The sequence below is a fragment of the Trachemys scripta genome, chromosome 7 (genome assembly GCF_013100865.1).
Source record: "Trachemys scripta elegans isolate TJP31775 chromosome 7, CAS_Tse_1.0, whole genome shotgun sequence".
Lineage (NCBI taxonomy): Eukaryota > Metazoa > Chordata > Testudines > Emydidae > Trachemys > Trachemys scripta.
In genome coordinates, this window is record NC_048304.1 from 121,915,252 (window position 1) to 121,940,476 (window position 25,225).

At 44.8% G+C, this 25,225-nt stretch overlaps 1 protein-coding gene across 2 annotated transcripts in view; it reads right to left on the minus strand.

Moving 5' to 3' along the window:
- The window catches only part of NEURL1 (neuralized E3 ubiquitin protein ligase 1), a 256,305-nt gene that overhangs the window by 12,824 nt on the left and 218,256 nt on the right, over positions 1–25,225 (minus strand). For both annotated transcript variants that reach the window (XM_034777499.1, XM_034777500.1), the window contains exon 4: positions 9,813–10,493. In XM_034777499.1, coding sequence (XP_034633390.1) covers positions 9,813–10,493 — 681 coding nt within the window. The remainder of the gene's footprint in view (positions 1–9,812; positions 10,494–25,225) is intronic.

The following is a 25,225-nucleotide window of genomic DNA, read 5'->3' on the forward strand; positions in this document are numbered from 1 at the left end:
ACCATTCGAGGATTATGCCATTCATGAAGATAAATGCTAAGCCCCACAGACCTATGCACATGCTTAATCATACATACTGCAAACAGTCCCATTGGAGGCCTTGGGGTCTCTCTTGTTCTGAATAGTAAAGCCCAGCTGATACCAGGCATCACAACCCCGGAGGCAGCCCTAGAACAGACTTGGGAGGACCAGGGGCCTGTACAATGGGCAACCACAGAGTGGGGTCTGAGCACACTTGCGAAGGACCAGAGTACTAGTCAACTTCAGACTAAGATGAGACCCCCCCCGGAGCTAATTGCAAGTGGGGGGACCCAGAGCACAGGCACACAGGGAGAGACAAAGGGAGGTGTTGATGGAGAAAGCAAGGGCAAGGCTCCCCCGCCAAAAGAACAATATAAAACTGTAACATTTCCGGGGGTCAGTTCAGCTCTCTCCTTACCCATCTCCACTGTCTTCCATGACTTCAATGGCACAGGTGGACATAAGGCTTTAGCAGAACTAATCATCTATGAGCCATGTCATAATGGACCTGCAGTGACTCCACCCCTGCGTGGAGGAAGATTATATCCACAGCTTAAAGCGATACCAGGTGGACACTGGGTTAGGAAGGGAAAAACAACAGAAAATTCATCTCCTATGGAAGAATTCAGAGCCAAAAAACCTGAGCTGCCAAGAGCTGGGGTTTTGGGATCGTCTTGCTTTTAAAAACCCTGAAAATCACGTGGTTTGCTTTGTTATGACAAAGACTATTACCTTCAGAGCTCTCAAGACTAATCTTAGATTAATCACCACCTTTCTGTGGCAGAAAGTCCAGCCCTATCCTCATAGCCATAGGAATATCATAGAAAGGCCGTTTGGCTCAGACACGCCAGTATTGTGAAGGTGGATGCTCTTTTCTGAACAAGAAGGAAACAGCCATCAGGTCCAATGCTTGAAAGTTCAGCACTCATCCAGCAGAGATTGACAGTAATGAGGTGGCAACTGGGTGGGGGGGGGGGAATCATCTAATCGCACTGAAAACTTTCCCCTCTTCCTCACTGATGCTCTGAGCTTCTATCGTGTATTTCGTTGGGAGAAAAGAAAAACTGGGTGTTATCAGTGAGTTTAGTCTATTCTGTCACTCTAACAAGTAGCCTGAATCATTAATTCATGCCAGTGTTAGTCCAAGATTTATGCAGACTTTATCTTTCATGACAGACGAGCCATAATTCAAAGAGGCTGGTAAATTATCCCAAATGCAGTTTATTCAATGCAGACAAGCAAAGGCGTGGTGAGATATGGGAGATCCATATATCACTGACTATGAACAGCTCATTGAATCCAGGGATATTTTATTATCTAGATGGTGATAAAGACTTAATTTCCATTGTCACGGAGGAATGAGTGCAAAGGGGATGCATTTACAGCGCTATATGGTTTCTGCGCAGGCTGTCCCACAGCTGTCACTGGAAGGAGTTGTGTTTGTTTTACGCAGTCGTGATCTATGGGAAGTAGATATGCTCCAAACAGCACTCATCTAAACTCTCATCCTGAGAGGTGCTGAGTGCCTATAATTCCCACCGGCTTCAGTGACAGCTGCAGAAGGGTCAACAACACACAGGATCTGGCTGTGAATGAAGCGGAGCATGACAGAGTGGAACCCTAGCTCCAAAACGTCACGTAACTTGCTACAGCAGGCCGTGCCAGGTCCCTGTCCTGTGTCTAACCCACACAGCCAAATTCCGCACGCCAGGAAATGCACTCATTGTATTGGGCTCCTGGAAAATAGACATCGCACCAGCATGAGCTGTAGGCAGATCAGAATTCAAACAGTCACCCATGCCAAGCAGGAGCCTGTCTGCAGTTAGCCCGGGGGGGTCTGAGAGGCAGGACCCCTCTGTTCTTTCCACTGACATGGCAACTCAGTAATACTCTACATGTGTCATCTGCAGGTCTCAGACAGAGGCCTCTCATTATGCCCACTAGCTTTTTTTAAAGTACATGGGGAAACTGAGGCACAGAGCAGTGACGTGAGTTATCGAAGATCACACAGGCAGTCTGAGGCAGAGGCAAAGAGAGAAGCTAACTCCAAAATCCCTTCCACATCTAAAGCCTTCCTATAGCTCAGCTCTCTCCTCAGTATAAGGGACATGAATTGATAACACTACTATGCCTCCATGGGTGTGGGGTGGGTGAATTAGAGTTTGTGAAGAGTCACGAGATCTTTGGCTGAAAGGTGCTGTGGACGTGTACAGAGACATGGTGTTCCCTATCACATCACCAGCACTGATGCGAGAGAAGGACAATGATGAGGCAAACCCCACACTGTCGCTGTTCTGCTCCAATGCATGGTTGCTAAAAAGCCGACTACCCAGTTTTGTATGATCCGTGCTAGGACAGCTTCTCATTATGCTAATTTCACTTTTAGATGAAGGGGAAACGGAAGGTACACAGAGGGCCATATGTAATGGCAGAGCAGCGCCCTGAAGCAATTGAGGATGCAATACTCTTGAGGCTCTCTTACAAATTAGCATTAGTAATGCCTGCCTAATTCACTGAGAAAAATAAAACCCAGCCTGACGGAAGGGCTTATCCAACCTGGGCATTTGACACACACTAATTTCTTTCCAAGACGTGTTGAACATTTTAAAAATTTTAGACATACACCAGAAACCCCCCAAAATGCTTCCAAATGGATTCTGCTAAAGCAATAAAGTGGCGTTTGCCCTGCGGTTCACCAGAACTTCAGGCAGTTAAGTGCCATAGAATGCAGGGCTGTTAAATCCGTATCTCTTTAATGAGGCCATTTTCCATAGACAAAATCAAAAACATGGGCCATAAAACTCGGGGGCGCTCCCTAAGTGAATGCTTGTTAAAGGAAGAGGCCCATTATAGGCATTTTTGTGCACTAATGTTATGCATTTAGCAGTAGGGTATTTTGTATTTATTTTAACCCATTGATTACTGGCCGTTTCCAAATGCCCAGAGCAATACAAGACGCCCATGGTTCAGATTCGAAAAGGCAGAGCCCGGGGTAATGTACCGGCTGCGTCTATGATCAGGTTGCCCTCTGGTGGCTAGCGCCTCAAGATCGTAAGGACCTACTACTACACAGGTCTCCTTTATCTCACATGTCAGAGACTCATTTCTTTGGTGCTGAAGACCCAGGATTCTAGTCCTAGGTCCCCACCTAGATGTGCGATTTATCCAGCATCTGTACACACTATCTGCAGCACAGAGATGCATAGGCAACTAATGCACACACATATCCTCGTTTAGACACAACTGATCTGCATGCAAGGTGCAGGAAGTGCATGTGAATTAAACATACGATTGCGCACACACAGTTTTAGCGGATATTTTGGGGGATGTTTTCTTGAACAAGTGCTGCATTATGGGTTGTTTCTGGGGTCCAAATGGGGAAAGAGCAGTGACGGCAGCAGGACCAGCAGGAGTGTTACAAGGACCTCAGGAAGGTGGGAAGGACAGGCTGTCTAATCATAGCAGGACTGTAGGGGAGACAGGCTCAGTTTCACTGCCCCCTGCAGAGTCAGAGGGGGATCAGGTCAGCCAGCTGCCCTGAAGACCCCAGGAAAGGGAGGGAACAACCTCCCTCCGTCAGAAACTTTGGGAGGGTAGATGCAGAAGATGCATCAAGAAGACAGTGGGTATGAAGGTCCTGGTCCTGGTGAGGAAAGGAGGAGTCTAGCCAGGGAGTGAGTTCAGTGCCTTGTGGACCACTAACGGTCTATGAAAAGCTGCTCGGTCACATGGTGCTGGCTTGTCCATCTTGTTTCCAGCTGAAACAGAACCAAAGTGACAGAAAACTAAACGAAAAGCAAAACGGGACAATGCACGTAGCTTTGTAACCCAACCCAAGGCAATTGCCATGTGTCAGCAACTGCATCGCTGCCTGCGAGATCTTACTCAATTGCACTTGGGAGGGGATGTGGCTGCATGGAACAAGCTCTCTATTAAGCTGTGGACCTCAGGCAGAAAAGCTTTGGGACCCCATGCCATAACTTATTCAGTCTCTGGCTTCTCTTCTGACACTGCCGATAAGGGTCCCAGTTAGTGCCAGTCATGATTACGTTTGTGTGATGGAATACAACCAGCCAACTAATAACTGGCCTGAATCCCAACTCTCCCTTCCCACTGAGCATCCATCAGATGGTAACAATCCTTAGCCACTAATGGTCTATACCAGATTTAAATGAATGACCTATAGACACTGTATGCCATTATCACTGTCATTCACTGCCTCTTTTACCCATATACTAATGAAGCACCTGCTTGTTTGTTTTTTAATTACCTACAAGGAAACTTTGATCTCTATGCAAAGTTCACGTCCCCAGGGAAGCTCAAAAACAATACGTTGCATGGAAGCAATTCATTCTGAGATACAGCAAAGTTAAAAACAATGATGTACCACCACTTGGCTTCCCAATGAGTTTCTATAGAGACTCACTGCAGCTTATGCTCCTCCAGACATGAGTCATAACTTCCAAAACCTTCTGAGGTCAATCAATTTTACTTTCTAAAATTAATTACAATGTAAAAGGCAGCCCAGTATATTCAGGCCGGCTCACTTCAGTCTTTCAGGGCTCTCGATAAACCTTGGCCTGATCCAAGACACTTACAAGCAAAATCTGGGAACAGTAAATCAGTGTTGTAATACGCTGGTCGTGTCCACTTTACAAGAACATTAAACCTGAAACAATGAAGTTGCTAAGTGAAAGCTTTCAGTTCCAGGTTGTTTTGGTTGCACCATGGGCTGCTTCTTCCTCTTTTAACGTTCTCATAATTGAAGCACAGTGTCCTTTCTCGGTTATGAATCTTTCCTGGGTTGGGGTGAGGGTAGAAAGGGGAACATACAACATTAGGTTCCATATATGGTATGCAAAGCCTGTGTTTCATTTCTACTTGGTTACTCAATCTCCTAGAGATCAGTAACATTCGAGTCCTCTGTTTTGTGATCGCCTCCCTTATACCCGAGAAGAGTCACAGAATTTAAGGTCACCCAGGACTATTGTGATAGGCTAGTTTAGCCGCCTGCACAACATAATCCAGATATTTTCATCCAGAAATTCATGCACCAAGACCCGTAATTTGTGGTTGAACTAGAGCAAATCTTTGAGGAAGAATCTACCACCTCCTCTGATAATCTGCTCCAATGGCTAATTAATTACCCTTATTTCCAGTCTGAATTTGTCTAGCTTCAGCTTCCAGCCACTGGGTTGTCTTATGACTTTGTCTACAACTTTAGAGAGTCTGTACTGTCAGATATCACTTCCCCATGTAGGTACTTATACATTGTGATCCAGTTGCCTTCTACCTTTGCTTTGAACTCTGAGCTCCTTACATCTTTCATTGTACGTCCCTGTAGCCTCTCGCCCAACTGTGATGGTGCTTGGAGTTTTATTTATTTTCTCCTTGCTTGAAAGATTAATTAATCTTAATTTTCTGTTTTATTACTTCCCCTAGGATGAATTTAGTTCTAGTGAATTGTACTGGGTTGATAAAGACTGAAGACAACACCCCTGTTTATTGCACCAGTCCCTGCAATGGCCTATCTCAGGCCTTGATCTTATAATGAGCTCTGTGCAGATGCAGTGGTTTCCTCATGTGGAATTGTTTCTATGATACTACAGTACTTCTCGATCCTTAGCCCAGGAAATAACTCTGGTATGTCTGATACTGGTGGGACAGCTGCTGTTGGTAAATGTTGACTTTGTAATGGCAATTACAGTCATCAGATGGCAATGACTTTCATTTGTCATCATCCTGGGTCATAGCCAAATGGCTGATCTAGAGGTGGAAAAGTCAGTCTCCAATAATCAGTCTCCTGAGTCATCCAGTCCTCTAATTCACCCTTCTTAATTCTTCTAATTGTGCAATGGCGTTGCCAGTGGCCAGGAATAATTTTCTCTGTATTGCAGAAAAAGCAGAAAGGCTGGAGAGGAGAATGAAACACCTTGACTTTAAATTCCCGGCTTTTGGGGTTCATGTCACAGCTCTTTGTTCCTTTAATTCAGTGTGGTGGCGCTTTACTTACTTTAATAAGGGCTTGAGGGATACCCCTAGGAAGAGATTTACATCTGCTTTATAATATTTACTAGAATAAGCAACCAGAATGGTGCTTTTGACACTATTTGTGTCTTCATTTCTTGTTGTCGTAATAGAGTTTTTTGCATGTTTCCCATGGACTGCCAGAGAAGACGGCTATCAATGACATTTCTTACGCTTCCGATTCACTATGGCATCATAGAAGCTAGAGATAGGAATACTCTATTAGGTCATCTAGTTCATCTCCGGCCTGGAAATGATCCATCCGTATGACTGATCCTGTAACTAGAGCATCATGAAGTGGCTAGTATTGGTGAGAGTTTGATAACTGCTCTGTCTAAACAGCCCAACTGTGTTAAAAACACTGACATTTTATAACAATCCAACCTAAGGCTGCAAAGTTACATTTATGGCTTAGGCATGTCTTATAATGTAGGCAGTGCACATGTCATAACATTGTACTGGATGATGCTAGGTACTGTTAGCCAGCATTACAATAGATGTACCAGCAGAGGGATCCTTATCCTTCCTTTGGGGACGTTAGATTAATGCCAACAACTCCCCTCACTTACACTCCAGTTTAAAAAAATTCTAGCTTGTCCTCTTACAACCGCGGTCAGGAGACAGTTACCGTGTGTGCTCATGATATAGCTGGCAGAACGGGTGATCTGGTATCAAAGTAAACTGTGGCATGGTGGAAGCCGGATGGGTCTGTTCTTTCCTGTGCCTACCCGGCCAGATGGGACCTCCCTGCTCTAGTATCATTTAATCCTCTTTATTCCCCACGCAGGTCTCTTTGGCTTGATCTACCATTATCAGAATGATGTGCTAGCTGGGAAAAAAAGCTAGCCAGGCTCTCTGTACAGCACACACAGGAACTGTAATCAAATTGGATCCCAGTGGCTATTAGAAGATGAATAGTGGTTAAAGCAATAAATGGTCGTGTCACATTTGTTATGCTTGAGCATTTTAATTACAGCAGGATGTTAGTAATAAAAACTTATGCCTAGGGTTCATAAGTCTTAAATAGATCACTTAAGGTATTTCTTCTCCTATTGCTAATAAGTCACTATAATCAAACTATACCATGAAAGAAAGCCTTGCAGACAGGTAGGCAGGTTTACCCCAAATCATCGTTAAAGGGGGTTATGCCTATTTCCTAGGAGGAGAGTTTAGCCACTAGCTCTTCCAAAAATAATTTGTTTTTTCTGTTTGATGGAGGGATTATTTTTGTAGTGGGCCTTTAAAAAAGCAAGGGTCCTATTTTCAAATTAAGTAATTATCATAGAATCATAGAAGATTAGGGTTGGAAGAGACCTCAGGATGCCATCTATTCCAACCCCCTGCTCCAAGCAGGACCAACACCAACTAAATCATCTAAATTACACCGACGAATCCCATTAATTAGCTATATGCATGTGCAGTCCGGTCATTGTGTGCCCAAAGTAGGCATCTAATTGCAAGCCTAACTTTTTTAAAAATATCTGTTCCTAAAAGTGAAATAATGCACTGCAGAAAGATTAGATTTCTTACTCTGAAAACTGTCATGCTTATACAGGGACTCAGATACCCCAGCGAGGAGCACATTCTAAATGCAAGATTCACTTGAGATGTAGATATGAGCTTGCAAGATCACCGGTATCTAGCCAACCCATCATAGATTATGATAATCATATTTTCCCTTAAAATGCACCTTGAAAGAGTGAAGAGAGACGCAACTTCCCATAGGGACTTATAGGCAGGGTGCAGGTCTGCAGTCTGCCAGGGTTCCTAAATTCATACCTGAGCAGGAGGGCTGACAGGAGATTGGAGTGGAAGAGAATGGACAGTAAAAGGAAGTAGGAGACGGTTGGACTGTCTGTCTCTGAGGCTTGGTCTACACTACAGAGTTAGGTTGACGTAAAGCAGCTTACGTCAACCTAATTACGTCAGTATACACACTGCCGCCTTGCTCCCACCAATGTAAGTGCCCCACTACACCGACATATCAACTCCACCTCCACGAGAGATGTAGAACTTATGCCGGTGTAGTTCGGGCGAGGCAGTGTCTGTGTAGACGCTGCAGGTACTTACATCGACTGTTGGATTTCTTGTCAATTTCACAGCTCCGTGCTGGAGCCGGGAGTGTCATGAACTAGGCATGGTAGTGAACCAGTAGCCAGGCTACCCAGGCTGCAAGCAGCGCACTGCGGGAGCAGCATCTTTCGACCATTCAGTTTCAAATGGGGATTTGAAAAATTCTTTGGTTGACATCATATACCAGAAGTTTGGAAGAAATTCAGCCAAATGACTTTTCAAAGCCAAATGCCTGCACAGCCTTAAACTGCTGCTTCTCCCTCCACAGCAAAAGTGACACTAATTAGAGGATTTTAATTAACACCTATTTGTAAATCCTTTACGGAGTATTGAAATATTCAGCGTATTGCCATTGTTTTTGTCTAATGTGGTGCAACGTCTAACGTCTGAGTCCAGCACTACAAGATAGCCTCCCTTTAGCTAAGGTTGAGACACGAGTGCTTTCCTAGGTTGTGTCTACACTTTAAATGCTGCAGCTGTGACACTGTCGCACTTCAGCGTAGACAATCCCGACAGTGATGGGAGGGGTTAATCCACCTCCCTGACAGGCAGTAGAATTGTTCTGTCGATGTAGCACTGTCTACACAGTGGGTTAGGTTAGCATAGCTCTACCTCTTGGGGGGTGTGGATTTTTCACACCCCTGAGAGATGTGGCTATGCCGATGTATGTTTTCATTGTAGACTAGCCCCTAACTAAATATCTTGAATGTACTGTTAGCAAATGAACCCCTTGTTATTTACATACTGGATATAAACTATAAAGGAACTGCTCTCTGAGGGCCAAATCTTGCTCCCACTGACTTCACTGCAAGTTTTGACACTGACATTAGCACGACCGGGACTTGGTCCACATTCAAGGCTAAGCTAAAGAAGACAGCTTGCACCGGCAAAAATGCTTGTGTTGGCACACAGCAGATACCTGCACACACAAATCTAAGAGTGTACAAGCAAAGGTGCGTGCACAAGCATTTTTTGCCTGCAGACTTCCACGCTTTCAAAATATTTCCTTCAGTGTTTGTTCTACACTTTCCACCTAGAAGCATTCCAGTTAAAGGGACACTGTTGAGATAAAGATCATCTATTTTAAAAGATTTACTTACCTGCATCACTTATGCTTGCCTAATTAAAACAGAATGGGTCGTAAACATCTCATTGTTTGTTGGATTTCTGCTTTGCACTCGGATGCGAAGGTGAAGCAGTAGTTCATGTCACGGTGACTTCTTTGCATAATCTAACATGAGGGATTCAGGAGGACTTTCTCTGGTGACTGTTTGGTCTTGTGGTTAAGGCATAGGAACAAGCTCTGCCACAGATTTTCTATGTGACCTCGGGCAAGTCATGACACCTCCTTTTCTCCATATGCAAAAGGCTCACACTTCCTTATTTCACCAGGAGATTATGAGGATTCATTTGTTTGTATTTGCAAAGAGCTTGGAGATCTTTATGTGAAAGGTGCTATATAAATGCAAAGTACAGTATTCTAACTCAGTATTCTTGGGTGTAGGTTCACAAAACTACAAAGCCTTTGGGGGGGGGGGTTTGAGGGTGGAAGGGAGGTAGATATAAAACTTTTTGTGTATGTGGCCTAAAGTAAGCTGATTGCCTTCTAATCTTTTAATTCAATTCCCCTCCCCCACAAATCGGACCTCCTCAATATTTTTCACGTGAAATTTTAAAATAGACAAACCTACCCAATACTCGAATTTGCATAACTGCTCCATGTAAACCAAAGAACATCCAGAGGGGCTGGGAACAGTCCACGCAGACCTGCATGCCGGCGCTGGCACCATTATGACTCAAATGCAGTTCACCTTCTGAATTCACCATAAACCCCAAGATGTCTCCACTCTGGAGGGGCACCAAGACTCTACACACTGCCCAGAATTCCTTCCTGTCAACCAACGACTCTGGGTTATAAGGAAGGTCACTGGGCCTCAGAGTACTAGGGTCACAAGAGGTCACTCCGTATGACAGTGTGCCGGAGCGGGAGGCATTTGATTTGTTAATTTTGACAAAAATGGTTTCATTGATTCTAAGGGGTCTGCTGGTGAAAACCAAAGTCCTCTCTTCCCGGGCATGTTCCAGCCGGGCCACAGTTTGGTCGTCCAGGATTTTGACATGGGCTCCCCTGAGCTGGTGGAAGCGGAGGTCACTTTCGAGCTGGGATGGGAAGAGATGGGAATGCTGAGAATTGAGGGAGTTCTGAGGGATGGGACACATGGTGGCCAGCACATGGAAGTTCTCTTCCTGGAGGTTGAGGTCGCAGAGGCTCACGGAGAGCCGGGTGTCCTCTGTCTCCCTGCGCAGCGAGGGCCGGCGAATTGCAGTGAAAGATCTCGGACGCAGGCAGTCGGGAGGAATAATTTCACTGTCTGTGAAACCAAACGAGAGAGAGAAGGATCACTCAAGAAATAATCAAAATATCCAGGATTTTAGGACTCACTGTTGGTTTGATTGATAAGTTGAAGGGAAAAGCAGAGAGCTTCTGCCTCGAATACATTTTCCTTTAAAAAAAAAAAAGAGCATAAAATAAAATATTTTTGCAGTTGTGTGCTAGTCCTGTGCTTTCCCCATAGCACCAGCCACCATAATCACTATATAACTCAATGCAGGTAGACTCAAATCAATAGAAAAAACTGACAGAGAGGAACTTCTTGGGGAGGGGAAGCAGAGATACATCATGAATGTATTGATCAAATAGCTATAAAGGCTGAGCTGTAACGCCTTGTCCATGTCTATAATCACGTCTCACAAGGGCCATGAAATGAGTAACTAAGTAGATATTTGGATTTTAAAACAAAATGCTAGTCTTGTAAATTTCAGTCCTATTTGTTATTTGCTACCACTTGAAATTTAATTCATATTTCTAGCAATAATTAATCGCCAGCCTACCCGTGTTTGCAGAAAGACAGCACAGAAGCGGATAATATCACAGCTTAGGAATTTTCTATAAATACAGCACAGTCGCTCATTATCTCCAGAACAAATAATTAAAAATCAAACCAGCAGATAAACAACAAAGACGCATATGCCATTCAAATGCAACAGAGAAAAAATCATTACACATTATCCTTTCTGTTACGTCTCACTTGATGCTTCAAAAGCTGATCATCAATTTAATTCCTCTGCTAAACAATGTAGCCAGTTGGTTTTAATACCTAAATTACTTCTGTTTGGCACAATCTGAACCATGTTGCTACCTGTCAATGGTAAAGAGCAATACATGGAGGAAAAATGTTGAATCAACATCGTTTACAAACCTAAGCCCTGATCCTCCCACCCAGGCTTAACTTTATGAACTATGAGTAACTCTTTCAGGAACTATTCCGTGTGGGTAAAGTTAAGCAGGTGTCTAAATCTGTGCAGGATGGAGGCCTTATTATACCAGTTGTGGGCCAGACCTGGGAACCTTTCTCCACTTCAATTGGAGCTTTGCCTGAGTAGGGATTAAAGAGCAGATTGCGGCTATAAACCAAGGTCCAAATTACGTGGGCTTAGGATGCTCCACTCTGAGAGAAAAGCCGCTGAAGGATTTTTTGTTGACTCAGCTAGAATTCCTCCTTGGGCTCTGCAAGAGCACACACAGGGAGCAGCTCCATCACCATCTGAAAGGGTGCAGCATGAACCCCTCTATTCCCCATGCATGGCCATGGCCCTCTCATCACAACCCCTTCGAGAAGGCGATCATCACCAGCAGCATTAGCTTGGAATAGTGCCTGCACTCCTCGGTCCAACAGGGACAACTCACTGTGCGGGGGAGCAGGTGGGAGGCAAAGGAAGGCTCCATGTACCCATCCTCCAACGCTGCACACTCACACATGGCTTCTGGCCCCAAGCAAGGGCCTCAAGATTTAGCCCCAAAATAGCCCAGCACTGACATGCAAGGGTGAAACAGAGCAACTGCAAAGCAAAATGCAACAACCCCAGACTCTAATTTAGGACAGGAAGCAAACCTGGTACTAGGTGAAGTCAGAGAAAGAACGTAGGTGAGGAGACAGCAATGAACATTTGATCAGTCAGCACCTCAGAGTTAACACTCTCTTAAGAACATAAGAATGGCCATACTGGGTCAGACCAAAGGTCCACCTAGCCCAGTATCCTGTCTTCCGACAGTGACCAGTGCCGGGTGCCCCAGAGGGAATGAACAGAACAGGTAATCGTCAAATGATCCATCCTGTCACCCATTCTCAGCTACTGGCAAACAGAGGCTAGGGACACCATCCCTGCCCATCCTGGCTAACAGCCATTGATGGACCTATCCTCCATGAATTTATCTAGTTCTTTTTTGAACCCTGTTATAGTCTTGGCCTTCACAACATCCTCTGGCAAAGAGTTCCACAGATTGACTGTGCTTGCTAAATTTCTCCCTCAGATTATTTATTTTACGACAGCACATGGCCAGGGTCTCGAGTCCTCTGGAAGATGGCACCCCTGTTAGGATGGCACCCCCTAGCACCTCTCCAGAATACTGGTTCAGTACTGACTCACCCAGGAGAAACACCATCTCTATTGAATCACTGAGAGCACAACTTGCAACATAGCGGCTCTCACCAATGATCTCTTATACCATTTCAACCCCGCTTATTTTGGGAGATCTAACAAGATCACCCCCAGAGGTCACTGGGGTGCAGCATAACCTCTTTGGTTTGCTTAAGCTGAATTGCTCCAGTCTCCTCTTTAATAATCTGCAATTTCCAGAGAATGTTGGAATATTCAAAATTAAAAACAGACTGTCTGTTTGTATCACGTAATTGATCCTCCTCATCCTAGGAACAACTCCGAGCCCCAACAGTTAATGCAGGAAAAGAAGCAGAACAGGAACTGGTGTTACCCTGGATAATTTAGATCACAATTGCACTAATGCTTTCTATTATATTGGTTAGTGTTTATGTCATCACTGCCCCTGCTGGATAGAATCAGACTTCTGTCCCTCTTCCAGGCTGGAAACCCACAAAGGAGAAAAAATGAATACTGGCAGCTGACGCAGATTCTTCTGTGTAGGTGAACTGGTAGAGACCTTTGTGCATAGAAACAGAAGGTCCTTTAAATTTCATTCCCCTTAACCACATATGTGCAGCCTACTGATGTGTGGGTAGTTTGCAGTCAAGGTTTCAAAAAGCTGATTTTCCACAAGGATGCTTCACATTTCCCTTCAGCTGCTGGACAAAAAAATTGAATGGAGGTTTAGGGAGAAAGACTGTCGTGTGGCTGAGACACTGGACAGAGCTACATTCTATTCTGAACTGGTACTAACTTGTTTTTCGGCAAGCAATTCAACCTCGCAGCGGCTGGTTTTCCCCCTATAATGTGGCCCATCCATATAATGGCAATCACATTTCTCAACCCCACAGGGTGGCTTGTGAGGATCAATTGTAAAGATTGTTGGACGAAAGGTTTATAGGAGAACAGAGTATTATTAATGCATAGAAGGAATTTGTGAACATCTAGAAGGGTGGATCTTTTAGGGTTGCCAGCCTGATCCTACTGATCTGATTTTTCATCAATCGAAAATGATGCAGCAGAATTGTAAAATCCCATCACGAGGAAATTAAAATATTTTAAGATTCATCCTGCATGAACGTAAGTCGTGTGTTGACATGAAGCATGGAACACCACTGATGCAGAATGATTCATGAGCTGTGGAGTTATGAACGAATAATTCCATCTGATCATTATGGTGAAATCTCAAACAAAAAAGAGGACAGTGAGTGGTCGGTTGTCAGCAGAATCCCACACAGGCATTGTTTTCTTGCTTTAGTGCAACTCCATTTCTCACTTTGGTAGTATAGAACAAGCTGCTAATAAGACACTGGTCCATGATCCAGCCTTGTTTCTCTGCTACAGCCAATCTCCAGCGTGAATGTTAAGAACATTTAAGACAGACCGTTTATTAGTTTCAAATGTATGTGTCTGTGTGTGTGCAGTGTGAGTGTGAGAATAAAATTGCACAATAGTCCACATGGTGAAATTCTGGAATGTGGGGTAGAGACACTGCTAGTTTTCACCTCAGTATATTGCCCCGATCAGTATGAAATTTCTCATTTCTGACAATGTCTTACTCTCACCCCACATATCAGAGTGGTAGCCGCGTTAGTCTGTATCCACAACAACAACGAGGAGTCCAGTGGCACCTTAAAGACTAACAGATTTATTTGGGCATAAGCTTTCATGGGTAAAAAACCCACTTCTTCAGATCCCCAAAGGACCCAAAGAGTTTGGCCAACTGTGCAACATTATTTAAGAATCCTTGGGTTTTACTATGCTATTGATGTCAGTGTAAGTTTCGCCTGAGCAAGGACTGAGGTGACAAAATGAGCAAGGAATTCAGGGTTTGACCCCTACACTGAATTATGATGATGGATTTCTCAGTGACGTCTCTAACAGATATCACTGTTGTTGTATAGTAGGAAGTGACTGCAGTGTTCTACATGGAAAGGATTTTCCACTATGTGCTCTTTTTTTCCTGGGAGAGAATCTGGGGCACTCTAGGTGTGGTTTTTTTTCAAAATTTGTGGGCCATACAAATCCCTTTTTCTCTTTCCTAGAGGATAAGGGTAAATTATCTGACTGATAAGGGGGCAGGGGATATGGGCAAGAAAAAGTTTTTAGATTGCTTTCACTTCTCTGCTGCAAGTTTTTCCCCTTTTGGGGTTTCAGAGACTACAGCCTCACATAAAACGCCAACTGTTTAGCATGTGATACCCTCCCTAGGCAAGGGGCTTCAAAGGATTCCAGCTTCCAATGCAGATGGTTTGGAAGAAAAATCCTCAGGGTTCTGGGTAGTCCCTAGCTTAATTTAATAAAGCTTCAAACCAAGGAGTTGGCTTGAAGTGGAGGGGTTATCAGAATCCTCGTTCCAGGCTCTGCACCGCCTACATCTCTGCCTTGGTTTCTGTCTGCATCTCCTCCTCTTCCTCACTCTGCCAGCTCCTGATTTTTCATGCTGTCTTCTGTGGCTTGAAAGAGGCTCCCTGGTCAACCATGAACCCCTCCGTCAAGTCCCCCCTAAGAAAGCTCTTCTTTGAGCCAGCTTTCCACCACTACTCATCCCTTCATCTACCACCAAACATCCCTCTTCAAAGCGATAGGGGGAACGTGGTAGCTCAGCTACTCTGCATGCTGACTGCCGGCAAATGTTGACTTCTTAAAGACACCTCCTGCATACGCATATACAGATGCACGCACATACAACCATGGAGAGAATTATAATCTACAGCACTAACTAACCACCCTACAGCTACAAGACCCAAAAGGCACATATTATTGTCAGCATTTATAACATAGTGACTTTGTTATATCCATTCACCCTCTCCATTGTTGATACGTTGTCTATTGTCAACCAAAGAGCTTGATCCTCCAAGGTGAGGGGCACCTGCAGCTCCCACTGACTTCCTGCAACAACCAGGAACCAACCCACAACTCACAGTATCAAGTGCTTCATCTGCAAGCTTTTGGGCACAGGGACCTTCTTCTTTTGACTTGTCTGCAAAGCACTGTGCGCACGTATGGTGCTAGAAATAATACATGATCCCAGTACATGACCTGCCAATGTGTATTAATGATGTGTAATGATCTAAAGAGGGTCTAATGTGAACAAAGGAAATTCAAGTATTAGGACTGGAACAAAATGTCCTAAGACATTGGGAATCAGACTCATGGCCTTTGGTAAAAGAATACATTGCATCATAAAATGAAACTGCTTAATAGGAAACAGGAGTGTAGAGATTGCAAGGTAACAAGGAGAAAATTCATTGTATCTGTACACCACTCATGGTTTTCTGTTGATGAAGTACAAGGGATCAACTCTGAACTTACTTGAATCACTGTGATCCACTGAAGGAAACAGAAGTAAAAAAAAAAAGGGTGTGTGTGTCAAAAATTCCTTCTTGCACGTCTCTTCGTTCTTTCTGTTCTTCTTGCTCTCCCTCCTCCCACCAACTTCATTTCTTCTCCTCCCCTCCCCCTTTGCATTCATTTGGTAATTTTGTCTTACTAATATTTTCACTCAACATTATATCTCCTTGTGAAGTTTTTGCAACTAAAACCCTGAGAACTGCAGAACCCCCAAAATGCTCACTGACGTCAATGGGAATTGCAAGTCCTGAGTCTGACATCTATTGGCTGAAATGTCATATACCTTTTCAAAATCAGCCTCTGCAAAAGGGGTTTTACAATTCTACTTGTGCCATTATGTAGGACTCCACTCATAAGCAAGAAAATGGACCAGAGCTCCTTCTCAAACTCTCAGGGAGGAGCCCTCAGGGAAGAAGGGCATGATTCCAACACTTACAATGGGACACTCCCTCCTCCAAGGTCTTTAACAGGAGTTGTGCGGCTTAGAGGCCGTTTGGCACCGCATTGAAAATTTAGGGGGAAGTGTCTGAAATATAAAGCAGATGTGCCAGGCTGTAAAACAACATGGCCGTTAGAGATGGGCCTAAGTGTTTTGGCAAAAAGCAACCCATCTTTTGGATGAGAAGTAAAACTGTGTAACAGGCCACTTTGCAGTCAATCAAGATCCAACATCCCTCATAAGAGTAGGAGGGTAAGCCCAGCTTTCTCACTAAAAGTCCCAACTCAGTCCTGTGCCTTTGCTAAACTCTCCTTGCAGTTGTTCAGTGATATTCTTTGCTTCCCATCCTAAATTAGTTGTGTAGTGCAGCGTAGTTGTGTAGTGCACAGTATTATACACTTGCCCCTTTTCAGCCCAGCAGTGGCTGCATTTCAGTGGTAGGTGGAATGATTGCTGTGCATAGTATATAACTCAATTTGTAAAGTACTTTGAGGGGACCAAGGATGGAAGATGCTGTATATATGCAAATTCATTATATCTAGAGCTGGGCAAAATTTTTCAGATGAAACTTTTGTTTTGCCAAAAGATGCATAGTTGGGTTGACCGAAACATTTTGCAGATTCGTGTTCAATTTGCCAAATTGTTTCAGGCCAAAAAAAAAAAAAAAAATTGAAAAAGTCAAAAATTTTAATTTTAATGTTTTCTAAATGAAGTGTTTTGATTTTATTTTAAATTATTTTTGTTTTGAGTTTTACTTTTTTTTTTTAAAGGTAAATACCGTTGAAAAAGAAATGTTTTTGTTTTACCCGAAACAAACAATTTTGTCGGCTTTTTCATTTGCCCAAAGTCAGGATCTAGGTTCAGATTTTCCCAGAGTTACAGGATGTTTGGTTCAGGCCCATCTCTAGTTTTGTGATATGTTTCTTAGAATAATAAATAATGGAGATATCCCATCTCCTGGAACTGGAAGGGACCTTGAAAGGTCATTGAGTCCAGCCCCCTACCTTCACTAGCAGGACCAAGTACTGATTTTGCCCCAGATGCCCAAGTGGCCCCCTCAAGGATTGAACTCACAACCCTGGGTTTAGCAGGCCAATGCTCAAACCACTGAGCTATCCCTCCCCCTTTTTATTCTACTTGGGAAACCAAGAAAATGGAAAAACAAACTCACCCCCATTGAAAATAAACCCAAGTGGAAAATTCAAGAGGCAAACAAAAGAGAAATGAAAGGAAGGGGAGATGGAGACATTCCTTGTAGTAGTTAAGAGACAAAGCCAAGCTCACAAAGAATGGTAGGAGTGCTTTTACTTTTTGGCAATGTACCAAAATAGACACATTTTCTAAAAAAATTAACTTATTTGCTGTCAGAAAACTTGTATTCTTCATGTGAGGTCTGAGGAGCAGACAACTGCCTTTCTGCGCTATCATCGTGACCCTGTGGAAACCTAGAGTCACAAAATGCACAGGATCAGTCTGTGATGCTTTGCCTAGTTTTGTTTTATTTTTTCTGATACCTTTAAATCTTGAAGTTATAAATCCTGGGGGCACTCCACTCTGTTTACTTCTCATAAACATTCAGGCGCCGGAATGCATCTTCCCAATTCATACAAAGAAGCCACTTTGGGAGCCTTATTGTAGATGTGGGAGGCAATTGGATAAAATCCCACACAGGAATGACTCATACTTAAAACTTTCTCTGCTATATACAGAGAAACTCAACTCATCTCAATACATTTCCCCTTAAGAACAGACTGAAAAGTCAAACTACCTGACTAATTTCTGACCCACCATCCCTTCCTACTGCACCAGACAAAAGAGACACAAAACCCAAAGTCTTTAGTTACATAAAGATCTAGTTAGAGTCATATCGTTTATGACTTTATTTTAAAAGTCTTAATATGCCATTTTAAATAAAGCATGCCCTTTCTATCTTCCCTACGGGAATACACAACAGATTACAGTCAATGGACAAATTCCTTCTTGATGTAGCTCCATCAGCTTTAAATGTAAGATCATTTTCCTTGTCTTCAAGAGCAGGTACAATTTAGCTCCTACCCCAATAGTATCAGAGCTCGGGGGCTCATTGGTAGGAACTATACACTCACATCATAAGATACAATCCCTGCCCCAAAGAGCCTACCACCTAAATAGCAAGGATTAATCGAGGTGAGAGACCTGCGTGACCATTACAGACTCAGACGTGCCAACTCTCATGAACTGATCGCAAGAGTCACGATTTCTAAGCCTCACTCAGAAATCGTGTCAGCCAACCTGGGCGCAGTAGGGGCTCCTGCTGTCAGCAACCCTGGGGCGGCTGGGCCAGGCTCCCGCTGTCTGCCCTGGGGTGGCTGGACTACTGCAGTCAGCCCCAGGCACCGGCCGGGCTCTCACTGTCGGCCTGGGAAGTGGGAGAGAGGACCCCACTGAAGCCCCTCCCAGGCCTGGGAAGGATGAAGACCCCTAAAGAGAAGAGGTGAGGCTGGGGGCTGTAGGGGGGGTGCTAAGCATCCATTCATTTTTTTCCATGGGTGCTTAGAATAAAAAACTGCAAACTAACATCACAAACACAACACGTGCCTCACTTCCCCATTCAGCACCCTGCTTCTGCTGCTCCCCTACCCCCATCTATGCATTGCCTCTTTAGAACGCAAGCTTTTCAAGGTGGGAGCCCTTTCTCATTTTAGTCTGCACGCCAGCTCGCATACTTGTGGCAATATATAAATGAATAGTAGGGATAATTAACGATGACATCAGCCCGATGAGTCACACAGCAGGTTAAGACTGTCACCAAACAGACTATTCTGTGGGTTCTGATTTGCATTTGATCTTTGGAGAGATGTGGTTTCTGGGCGCCCATTGTCACCTTGCAGTGCGTCATGTTCTGCCCTTTAGGGGGCTCCAAAGGCCAAAAACCGGAGCAATTATTCATTCATGCACTTCGTACTCGTAAATCGTGGTGATACCAAGTTGACATCATTGTGTACTTAGTGGAGGGTAAACACATTTGCAAAGTGCTTTTATGGGGTTCATGCACAAGTTACTAGTTACATTTGGATTTTATATCCTATTCATTTCAATCTGGAAGCCAAAGTAACTCACGGGAGGCTATTTCATGCTATGAGGAACTGTTACAGACACACCATTGGCTGGCCCTGAATTAGCAGATAGGACATAGGATCTGGAAGTTTCAGACATACAGTAGAACCTCAGAGTTACAAACACCTCTGAAATGTTCATAACTCTGAACAAAACATTACGGTTGTTTTTTCAAAAGTTTACAACTGAATATTGACTTCATACAGCTTTGAAACTTTACTATGCAGAAGAAAAATGCTGTTTTTAACCACCTTAATTTAAATGAAACAAGCACAGAAACAGTTTCCTTGCCATATCACATTTTTTTTAAACTTTCCCTTTATTTCTTTAGTAGTTTACGTTTAACTGTGCTGTATTTGCTTTTTTTCCCCCTGTGTCTCTGCTGCTGTCTGATTGCGTACTTCTGGTTCCAAATGAGGTTTGTGGTCAGGGGTGAAAGTAAGATAAATTACTTATTGGTACGGGGGCCCCCAGAAGGGGCGGTTCTTTGGGTCAGCCTCTTTCAGCCAGCCCTTCCACATTGCCTGGCCCGTGCTGCCTGGAGCTCCGGTGGGGACTTAAAGGGCCTGGGGCTCCAACTGCTGCCGCAGTAGCTGCGACAGTGGCTGGAAGCCCCAGGCCCTTTTAAATCACCAGGCCCCAGGGCAGCTGCCCCCATCAGCAGTCCTGGGGGTGGGGAGGTAAAAGGGGCTGCAACAGCAGCACTTTAACGTCGGCTGCGTACGAGCCGGTACTGTTGGCCACTTCTTACTGGTATGCCGTACCGACCCGCTTTCACCTCTGTCTGTGGTTGACCGGTCAGTTTGTCACTCTGGTATTCGTAACTCTGAGGTTCTACAGTATTTCAAAGAAGGCTGTGAGTTCTGTAAGTAGCGTCCCAGGCAGATGTCTGCTCTGTCGCCAATTACACATATTTCATGACAGATAGTCGTATTCGTCAAGCGAACGACAGATGTGTGAGTCAAATGACTGAATCAGTTCCCCTTCGGACCAACAAGGACCAAATTAGCATTTTAGAGAGACTCACTATGTCTCCAATACTCTCTCAAGTATCAAAGAGAACTTCTACTGTAATCGAGCAGTCAGAAGTCAAAGTTCAAGCCAAGGGTTGGAGAAAGAGCACAAAGGGAGAGGAGAAGCAGTTTCACTGCAGGCGATGCGGCTGGATTGTCAGAAAGAATCATTTAGATTGTGACAAATCTACCCAAGATTAAAACTAGGTTGCAAAAGAACCAATGCCAAAGTATTCTGGGGCCCAATTCTGTGAGGGGTTGAGCGTCCTCAGCTCCCTCTGAAGTCAGTCAGAGCAAGGATGCCGGAACAGGGGGAGACCAGGGGGCCCCGGCCCCATCACTTTTAAAAGTGGGAGGGCTACGGGTGAGCGATGGGGGGGGGAGGCAGGAGAGAAGCAAGCGGGGGGCAGGGTCTTGGAGGGAAGAGGCAGCGCAGGAGCGGGGCCTTGGGGGGAATGGATGGCACAGGGGTGGGGTTTTGGGGAAAGGGGCGACGCGAGGGTGGAGCCTGAGGGAGAAGGGGCAGTGCGAGGGGCAGGGCCACAGTTGGGGCACCAGTGCCCCCACACACACACACACTTTTAGGGAGCTTCCACCAGTCCTGAGGCAGAGTGAACAGTGCTCAGCACTGTGAGGGATTGGCGTCTTTCTGTTTTAGATTTAAACTGGTTTATGTGTAAATTGGTTTGGATAAAATTAATTTCTTTGGCCTAATTTCAAACCCATCCAACACATCACGGAATTGAAAGTTAGACTCAAACTCAAAAATTATTGGGCTGGCATGTTCCAGTTTGAACAGATGGTGGCAAAGGGAAAGAAGGGGGAGAGCTATTAGCTATTCTCAGCGGGTAGCTGTTCAGAAAGCATTGCGTTTCATTTATCGTTCAACTGTGGTGGATTTTTCTGCCACTCTAGCACCAAATTTTGCCTTCTTCCACAGGAGCTGCGGACTTACCCGCACACAATTTTGCTTAGACACAAAGTGTTTGTTTTCCTGCCAGGTGAGTGTGAATAGGCACTCCTGTGGGTTTTATTCAGAACACACACACATACTTCTATGCATATTAATATGTTTCACTTCCTTTGCTTAATGAGAATGCTATGCAGAATGCAGATTTCCCATCAGGAGGTTGTGAATGCTCTATCAATACTACAGATAAAAATGCTACAGCAAAGCAGAAAAATCAGAAAACAGGAACCAGACCCTAAAAGAGGGGACAGAAACCAGACTCATCTACTGCCAGAATCTAAGATGAAACATCCAGAAAGAAGAAATGCAGAACACTGAAGATAATAGAATTACAGACCTTGTTAGTCAGACCCAGCACAATTAGAAATTCCTATCTAGCTTGGTAATTGGATTGATCAACTGCATATTTTTTTCAAGAGTCTAAATAGTGAAAGGAAATACATTCATGCTTAAATAAGAAAGGAATCCAAAGTACAGAGGGTGAGTGTCCACTGATTAATAGTAGTTTCTGGGACAAATATTGTGTAATGAAGTGCCCTGAACCATCTTGTTCATCACACACACACACACACACACAGAGGAAAAATTGGAAAGAGTCCAGCAGAGGGCAACAAAAATGATTAGGGGGCTGGAGCACATGACTTATGAGGAGAGGCTGAGGGAACTGAGATTGTTTAGTCTGCAGAAGAGAAGAATGAGGGGGCATTTGATAGCAGCTTTCAACTCCCTGAAAGGGGGTTCCAAAGAGGATGGATCTAGACTGTTCTCAGTGGTACCAGATGACAGAACAAAGAGTAATGGTCTCAAGTTGCAGTGGGGGAGGTTTAGGTTGGATATTAGGAAACACTATTTCACTAGGAGGGTGGTGAAGCACTGGAATGGGTTACCTAGGGAGGTGGTGGAATCTCCTTCCTTAGAGGCTTTTAAGGCCCGGCTTGACAAAGCCATGGCTGGGATGATTTAGTTGGTGTTGGTCCTGCTTTGAGCAGGGAGTTGGACTAGATACCTCCTGAGGTCTCTTCCAACCCTAATCTTCTATGATTCTATGAAAAAGCATTCTGTACATCATCTGTAAGCATTTCAAATTGATCTGCAAGTACAAAATGGCACAAAAAGCAGTCACTGTTTCCCTTAGTAAACAGGAATATTTTAGGGGAGCATGCCAGTAAGTTTTGAACAAGACACTCAAAGCTTCCATGCTAATTTTCTAGTTTGGAATTTGTTTATTTTGCAACCAAAGCCAATGGTCAGAGCAACTTGTGAATTTTCATGCTTTCTCAGTAGCACAAACACACGTTGGCCCCCAGGCAGGAAGGCATCCCCATTTAAAAATGGTACTTAAGCATCTACTTCAGTCCCACTGAAGTCAACGGGACTCAAACATGTGCTTAAAGTTAAGCGTATGCTTAACTACTGTTCTGAACAAGGATAAACGTTAGCATGTTCTTAACTGCTTTTCTGAACTGTGGCCATTAGTAGCCCATTTGACTCTTTCTAAATGCTCAGAGATCAGAGGGAATATGGCCTGGTGCCTAATATTCAGAGGTGGAGGTCAAATGACTTGGGACCTATTCCTGAATCTGGAAAAGATTGCTTGAGGAGATCAACTCAATTTCTGCGTGTCTCACTTTCCTCATCTGGATAATAATACCCACTTCTTGGGTGATCTTGTGGTGAGGGTTATTTAATTAAATGTTTAGCAAGTGCTTTAAAATCTCTGCATGAAGACACTATACTGTTCATAGGCGCCGACTCCATGGGTGCTCCGGAGCTGGAGGGGAGCACCCAGCGAAAAAATAATGGGTGCTCAGCACCCACTGGCAGCCCCACGGATCAGCTGCTCCCTCTCCCTCCCAGTGCCTCCCGCCCTCCACAATCAGCTGTTCAGTGGTGTTCAGGAGGTGCGGGGCAGAGGGAAGAGCGGGGGCAGGGAACAGAACAGGGTGGGGTGGGAAGAGCAGGGTGCAGGTTTAGGGGAAGGGGGTGGATTGGGGGGTGAAGCCTGGGGTGTAGCGGGGATCGAGCACCCCCCGGGAACCGGGCACCTCTGATATTGCTTACATAATTCCAGAAGCGTCTCAGTGCTTTACAGACAAGTAAAAAGAAAAGGGGCAAAATGTTGGTTTGTTACATCCATGTAAATCCAGAGGAACTCGATTGAAGTTAATGCAGTCGCTTGAGATTTGCACTGGTGTAAATCAGGAATTCTCAACCTTTTTCTTTCTGAGGCCCCTTCAACATGCTATAAAAACTCCAGGGCTCAGCGGGGGGTGGGGCTCCAGGCCAAGGGTGGGCATAGGTGTTGTGATACATGAAGGGAGGGGTAGCTCCCTTTTAGGGACCCAGCCAACCAGTTAGCTATAAAATCCCTCTTAGTAGCTGTTTTCTACTTGCTTTACCTGTAAAGGGTTAAAAGTCACTGCTATGCATAGATAAAATGAAGTGAGTGGGCACCTGGCCAAAAGAGCCAATGGGAAGGCTAGAACTTTTTAAAATTGAAACAAGATTCCCCTTTTGTCTGTCTGTTGTTGTTCTCAGAGAGAGGCAGACAGGGCTAGAACTATGCTGTAAGAAGCTTGGAGCCAGGTATGAAAAATTATCGGTATCATACCTAGAAACTACTCATTTGAAACCCCAGATATGTAAGTAGATCGGGAAATGTCTAGGAAGACGCGATCAGATTTATCTCCTTTTATTTCTTTATGGCTTGTGGCCTCCTGTGTGCTAACCCCAAATGTTTTTGTTTTGCTTGTAACCTTTAAGTTGGATCTTAAGAAAGCTATTTTGGTGCTTAATCCTTGTATTTGCTCTTTTAAAATCTAGCAGTAGCCTGAGTTTCCAGATGCATTTTCTTCCTTTAAAAAAAAAAAAAAAAATTTTTTTTTTACCTTTTTTAAGAACAGGATTGGAATTCTGTGTCCTAAGAGGCTTGTGCATGTATTGTTTAATTAGCTGGTGGCAACAGCTGATTTCCTTTGTTTTTTTTCTCAGCTCTTCCCCGGAGGGTGTGTGTGTGAAAGGACTTGAGGGTACCCCACAGGAAGGAATTCCCAAGTGCGCCTTCCTGGGCTCTCAAAGGGGTTTTGCACTTGAGTGGTGGCAGTATCTACCCATCCAAGGTCAGAGAAAAGCTGTAACCTTGGGAGTTTAATACAAGCCTGGAGTGGCCAGTATTATTTTTTCAATCTTTGCGGGCCCCACTTCTGCACTCGAAGTGCCAGAGTGGGGAATCAGCCTTGACAGGTGTAGTTTGACTTCTATTGCAGGGGGAGGGGACAAGGGCCGGCTGGCCGGGCTCGGGCCAGCTCCACATAGCGGGGTCGAGGGAGGGACACCTCAGCAGGCCACTCACCTGTCTGGGGCTGTGTGCCGGTGACTGCTCCCTGAGGGCTCTGCCAGCCCTGGAGCCGGGTCCCTGCCCGGGCAGCTCTGACCGGCTATGTGAGCAGTCAAAGGAGGTTGGGAGCTGAGGAGCAGCTGCAACCCTGGCACCAGCAGCAGACGGGGAATGCCATGACTGCCCACTCCATTACCAGTCAGAGGAGCAGCTGCCCCGCACTGCCTGGCTCTGGCTTCCTGCCTAGGACCTGGCCAGACGGTGGAGCCTGAGGGGGCTGGGAGAGCAGAGGGGGGGCGGAGCTGCCCCCAGGACTGCCCCACTCTGGGTAAGGCACTGCAATTGGGGGGGCAACACCCTTATACCCCCTCAACTCTGCCCATGGGCTCAGGGCT